We start from the raw sequence: 6,196 nt of genomic DNA, 5'->3' as shown, positions 1-6,196 counted from the left end.
CAATCTTGGAGAAATTTTCAATGAACCTCCGATAATATCCTGCTAAGCCCAGAAAAGAGCGGACTTCCTTCACTGTCTGCGGTACCACCTAGTCAAGCACATCCTTTACCTTTCCAGGGTCCACAGCAATACCTCCCTTGGAGATGACATGACCGAGGAATGGAACCTCATCAATCCAGAATTTGCACTTGCTGAGCTTGGCATACAGCTTGTGCTCTCTGAGCCTCCGCAACACAAGACTCAGATGCTTCTCATGCTCTGCCTCTGATTTGGAATATACCAGGATATCATCAATGAATATCACCACAAAGGTGTCCAGATAATCCATGAAAACCTTGTTCATCAGATGCATGAAGAAAGCCGGAGCATTGGTCAAGCCAAAAGACATGACCGTATACTCGTATAGCCCATACTTGCAGGTGAATGCCGTCTTCGAAATATCCTCGGGACGGATCTTCAACTGGTGATAACCTGAACGCAGATCAATCTTCGAGAGTACACAAGCACCCTGAAGCTGATCAAAGAGATCCTCAATGTGAGGCAATGGATGCTTGTTCTTGATGGTGACTGCATTCAGATCCCGATAATCGACGCACATTCTCTTTGCTCCATCCTTCTTCTCTACCAGCAATATAGAAAAAGCCCAAGGAGAGAAACTACGACGGATATAACCCTTGGCTAGCAACTCGTCGACAGTCTTCTTAACTTCCTCATGCTCAACGGGTGCCATACGATAGGGCCGCTTAGCAATAGGAGCTGTGCCAGGCAAGAGATCAATAGAAAACTCAATATCGCGATTAGGCGGCATACCTGGCAAGTCATCCGGAGAGACATCCGGGAATTCAGACACCACGCGAATACCATCCGTGGGTCTAGCCTCCATCTGACAAAGAATTCCAGAAGGCTCCGAAGCACTAACTGTGACTTCCTGTCCGTCCGGTGCCAACAAATGGACAGTCCTCTGAGCACAATCAATCCTAACACCCCATCTAGTAAGGGTCTCCATTCCCAAGATCACATTGATACTCTTGGTGTCTAGCACCATCAAATTAGCACTGAACTCTACCCCCCTTATGACAACACTAACTCTGGGACAGAAGATATGAGACCTCAACTGCCCTCCCGATGAAGATACTAACATGCATCTCTTTAATGTACTAGTATGAATGCCATGATGCTCGACAAAAGACCGAGTAATGAAGGAATGCGTAGCACCAGTATCAAAAAGCACTGTAACAGGGTGAGTATTGACCATGAACGTACCAATAACCACGTTGGGAGCCTCGGCCGCCGACTCGGCCGTCACGTGGTTCACCCTGCCCTAGGATGGCGCCTTGGGCTGAGCTGGGCGCCCCTGCTGTCCATTCTGTGCCTTCTGTGGACAGACGTTGGCATAATGTCCCTGCTCGCCGCAGTGATAGCACGCCCGTGGGAATGCTGGAGCCTGCTGTCCGGCAGGAGGAGTAGGCACTCCCTGCCGCGGAGCTGGTGGAGCTGAGCGTGCCGGAGGCGCTAGAAGCCTCTGGCCCTATCCCACCTGCTGCTGCTGGGGACGAGGCGGATACTGCTGCTGTCGCTGCTGGTACGGCTGGACCTGCCTCTGCTGCTGCTGCGGGTACTGGTACCGAGGCCGAGTATTGCTGCCAGACGCAGCAGGAACCATCTTCCTCTTCTTGTCCTTAATTTCCCGGCGCTTGCGCTCGGTGTTGAGGGCAGCATCAACCAGATGGTTGAAGTTGTCGAAGCGGTGGTTCATGAGCGCATACTCCAGGTGATCATCCAGCCCCTCCCTGAAGCACTCCTGCTTATCACCATCATTGGCGACCTCAGCAGGGGCATAGCGAGCGAGCTGGAGGAAATAATCACGGTACTCGGTCACCATCATAGCTCCTTGAAATGATAACCACAGGAAAAAGGAGAATGGAAATTACTCAGCATTTCCAATTCCACGAAGATAAACAAGGGTGGGCTTGGGCTCAAATAGGAATTGCGGAAAGATTTTACTCTAATTTACCTGCTTAAGCGCAAGGAACTCGTTGTGCTTCATCTTCATCACTCCAGCAGGGATGTGGTGGTTCCTGAAGCGCTCCCGGAACTGGACCCAACTGAGAGCGTCACGGTCCCGAGCTGGGTAGGACTACCACCAATCGAGAGCTGAGCCTCGCAGCTGCCCTGCTGCATACAGAACTCGCTCCCTATCGTCACACTGAGCGACGTCCAACTGGCGTTCCACCGAACGGAGCCAGTCGTCAGCCTGGAGTGGATCAGCCGCATGGGAGAACGTCGGCGGGTGACCCCTCAGAAAGTCCGTGCGCCTATCGCGGGGCTGCTGCGGTGGAGGAGGTGGCGGCTGAGCGTGGATCTGCTGTAGAGTCTGAACCGTGTTGTTCAGAGTGGCCATCATCTGCATCTGGAGCTGGAAGAACTGCACCGGAGTCAGAGGTGGAGGCATCGGCAGCGGCTGGTCGGTACTCTGGTTGTTCTGCCCCAGCTGGCCAGAACCGGTGCCGGTGCTCCTGGTGTTCACCATCTGTTTACAGCAGAACAAAATTTATAAGAGACAGATGCTGTACGATCCTGGAAAGAAAACTCTGGCAGGATAAAGTAGAGAGTAAAGAGTGTACGGTTTTTTCCCCCAACGGTCTAACTCAAAACTTTTTTTATTACTTAATTCAGGTTTGCATTAAAGACGTTTTGCATGAGCAAGTTTAACTTCTAAACTATGTAATCAACCAAAAATCCAGATCAAACACTTTGCACAATCACAAACATTCAATATTCACATCTTAGCCGAGTTTATCACACTACTCGACTAACACACTCGTTCTAGCGCACTTTCATTGGAATAACCTAAACTTATGGGGTTAGACGAGTTCAGGCCAACGTCTACGAAAAAGATCAAACTAATTCTCAGAGAGGACAAGAGAGAGAGCGAGCAGATCAAGGTTTTAAGACTCAAGGAATAGAGGCAGAAATGATTTTGGGAGTTTTGCGAAAGCAAGGGAAGGAAAAAAAGAAGTCCTAAATTTGACCAGTTCTATCTAGGGTTCGTCTTACAGTTGACACGGCTCTGATACCAATTCTGTCACACCCGATTTATAAGAACATAAACCGAGCAATCATATATGCGCCAGGATCAAGTCACGCATATATACAACAGAATCATCAAGATATCACAACGCGTATCTCGAAATAAAAGTGTATAAATCATAAATGAATATCTTTATTACAACTGAATCAAGAATCAATTCAAGGAATGCGGAAGCGTGAAGTAAATACATAAAGAATAGGGCGCCACAGGGACGTCGGCTGGGAGACAGCGCCTAGAAATCATCGAGTCCGCTAATGTAGTCCTCCACGTCGCCTGGTACTGAGCAGCAGTCGAAGATATCCCAGAGAGAACAGAAGAGTAGAGAAGGCAAGTGTGAGTACACAACTTGTACTCAACAAGTATAACACGAATTATGAGGCTCTAAGGTTAGCTGACTCAACTGCATTAGCTTTTAATCTTGGCAAATTTTATTAAAGCTATTTACTACAAGTGGATGAATTACCATAACCCAAGTTACATAATAATTAATCAAAATTAATTATGAGACTACTGAAAACCAAGCCAATCCACCAAAGGTAAACCCCACTAATCAGACGGAGGATCTGGGCCGCTCATGACCGTGAGCACGGCTAGTATACCAGTTTTACACTCTCGAGAGGTTGCACATCTTTACCCACAAGTTGTGAGCTACGCTAGTTGTTCATCACACTTTCTTAGGTGAGATGGCTAGCAAGCACACTACGAGGCCGTTACAAAGAACACATTGGTAAGGTGTAACCGCTAAGGATTCTAGATCAGCAACTATGGAGCAAGCCTCGAGGGGGTACAAGCACACAGCACAGACCAAGCCTCGTAGCGCGAGGGCCATAGAAGCTTACCACCCCTCTTGCCCCGCAGGTAAGTTACTCCCAAACTAAAATGACCTAATTAGTAAGCCAAGACCGTCCTATTCCAGTCTTGTGGTTACGCGGTTGTCCCAGGTTGTCGCTCTATGAACCGGTTCTTATGGAGAGTGGCCAACCAAGCACTAAGCACCGTGCTGGCCCCCTAAACCATGTTTCTAATAAAAACATATTTTAACAAGACGTGAGCCGCTCAAGCACACAGCACAGAGGGCCACTCTCAGAATCAAGTTGCATCTACCATTAATCAAATTTAATTAAGAAGGACCATAATGTGTGAGAGCGCAGCACCTAGCACAACTAACCAAATGCAACCCAAGGTGCTTATAGACCTTCCTGATCAGGTATAGGTCAGGTGGCATGCCTAGCAAACCCGGACGCCAGTTTGTGTGCCAGATCCTGGGCCGTTGACCGAGGGACTGGGGCCCACCAGCAGTCCTGGGAGCCTCCCGGCCCCTCGTGTTTCCTGTTGCTGCTCGCCGGTGGGTTTCGACCGACAACACGATGCAATGTTCAAACCAGTAATCATCACCCCATCCATGAGGGTTGGAGTCATCGGCCCATGGCCAAATAAAAAGCAGTTCAGGGCATCAGACAAAAATAGTCGATGGTTTTCAGAAGGTTTTCATTCTTCTCGGGAGGGGATAATGACAGAGACAGAGTGTCAGCTATTCCTATAGTTTCCTATGTGGGCTGGTAGGCTTTTGCTACTCTGTTATACAAAGATACCCAGCTCTCGGGAGGATTTGGCCAGGCACGCAGGCTGTCGGCCTAGGAATCGAAGTCTATATCTTGGCTTACGAATGGGATTTGATTGGCCTCACAAGAAATCAAATCTATTGGACGCTCATAAGAACAAGGCCCAAGACAAAAGGAATTAGGGAAAGAAGGATGCGGCAAAAGAATGTCTGAAACCTGAAGAATCAAAAAGAGCCAAATAACAGGAAAGGATCATTTAATGCTTCAAGGGTACGAATAATTACTTCATTAAATTAGCGAAAGGTCAGAGTTTTACCTTCAGACCAAGGACGTTCGCATCGGCATTCAAGGGTTCTGCCATCTGAAGCTCCAATGGTGATCGAAGGCTCGAGATTGGATCTAGGGTTTGCTTTGCGAGTTTCGAGTTTGGCTCTGAGGTTTTGATCTGGGTTTTGTGATTGGATTTGTGAGCAAGGGTTTTGGAGCGCAACTTGGATTTGGAGAACCTGTGTAGATCTGTTTCGGGAAAGTTCCAGATTTAAGCAGAAGATGGAATTGGTTCAGGGATCGACTCAGATCCAGATCGGCACTTTGAGGGAAAGGTCCGATGCGTTGCCATCGGCTCCCGGTAAATCGGCTTCTCGAAAGTTGTTGACTAAAATGAAAGATTTCATTCATAGGGAAAACCATTACAAAAGGGGAGCCGATTGCTCCTAAAGCCGATCTATCGGCTCTGTACATGGCAGTCGTTGCTAATCCTACGAACTACCACCAGTAAGTGCCTGAGACCTTGCGGCGCTTGATCGGAGGGGCTGTGCTGGTGTCGCTGTCCTCGTCGCTGCCATCATCCCCGCCACTGTCACCACTGCAGCTACTGCCGCCTTCAGTCTCTTCATCATCATCATCATCTTCGTCGTCCTCCGACGACCCACCACGCAGGAAGCCTCCTGCTGCCGAGACTTCCTCGATCGACGTGCCCTCGATTTCTTCCTCCGAGGAGGAGAAATTCCCCTCCTAGGATGTGTCGTCGTTGTTGTCTCCATCCAGTTCCCCACCAAGGAGGAGCTGGAGATCTTCGCCGACGGTCAGGGATTCATCATCCTCTGACCAGGCTTGGAAATCCCACTCCTCTGCATCCTAGTGCAGAGGAGCACAGGCCTCATCGGCAGCTGTGGGGTCGAACTTCGGGGTCATCTCTCGAGTTGTCTCGGAGTCAATGGAGATGACAGAGAAAGCAGAGGATGAGGAAGCCATTGCGGGAGAAGGAGGGGTGGACTGCGGCAGTTGCTATCGGCTTGAGGAAGAAGATGAGTAAACAGGTTGCCAGGTTGAGTTTATAAAGGCAGGAATGAGATACGGATTGGCACCGTGATGATTTCCAAGAAGTTAGATGCGGAGTAGTCACATCCTGTGGAAGTGGAAGTGGCACGCATGTACGGATTTTGGAAGTCAAAGAGGCGAGGCGATGGAAAGGAAAAAAAAATAGTTTCGGAATTATTATTGCCGAAACCAGGAGGGCATGTGTTATCGCCATAAATTGGCT

General features: G+C 49.0%; 1 protein-coding gene across 1 annotated transcript; it reads right to left on the bottom strand.

Moving 5' to 3' along the window:
* Positions 1-5,418: 5,418 nt before the first annotated feature.
* LOC112892704 (putative uncharacterized protein YGR160W) lies at positions 5,419-5,907 on the bottom strand. The gene is made up of 2 exons (XM_025959831.1): positions 5,812-5,907; positions 5,419-5,667 (listed from the first exon to the last, which is right to left on the bottom strand). Exons 1-2 carry the CDS (start codon positions 5,905-5,907, stop codon positions 5,419-5,421), a joined length of 345 nt encoding a protein of 114 aa, XP_025815616.1.
* Positions 5,908-6,196: the final 289 nt, after the last annotated feature.

This window comes from Panicum hallii, chromosome 5, assembly GCF_002211085.1.
Source record: "Panicum hallii strain FIL2 chromosome 5, PHallii_v3.1, whole genome shotgun sequence".
NCBI lineage: Eukaryota > Viridiplantae > Streptophyta > Magnoliopsida > Poales > Poaceae > Panicum > Panicum hallii.
Note: the sequence above shows the minus strand (reverse complement) of the source record. Positions and strands in the feature narration are given on the sequence as shown.

What these genes read in the sequence shown, in the direction of transcription:
- LOC112892704 (XM_025959831.1), bottom strand. Translation starts at nt 5,907, where the DNA reads ATGGCTTCCTCATCCTCTGCTTTCTCTGTCATCTCCATTGACTCCGAG. An exon ending in ACCCCACAGCTGCCGATGAG is followed by an intron (nt 5,668 to 5,811) that starts GCCTGTGCTCCT and finishes GACACATCCTAG; the next exon opens with GAGGGGAATTTCTCCTCCTC.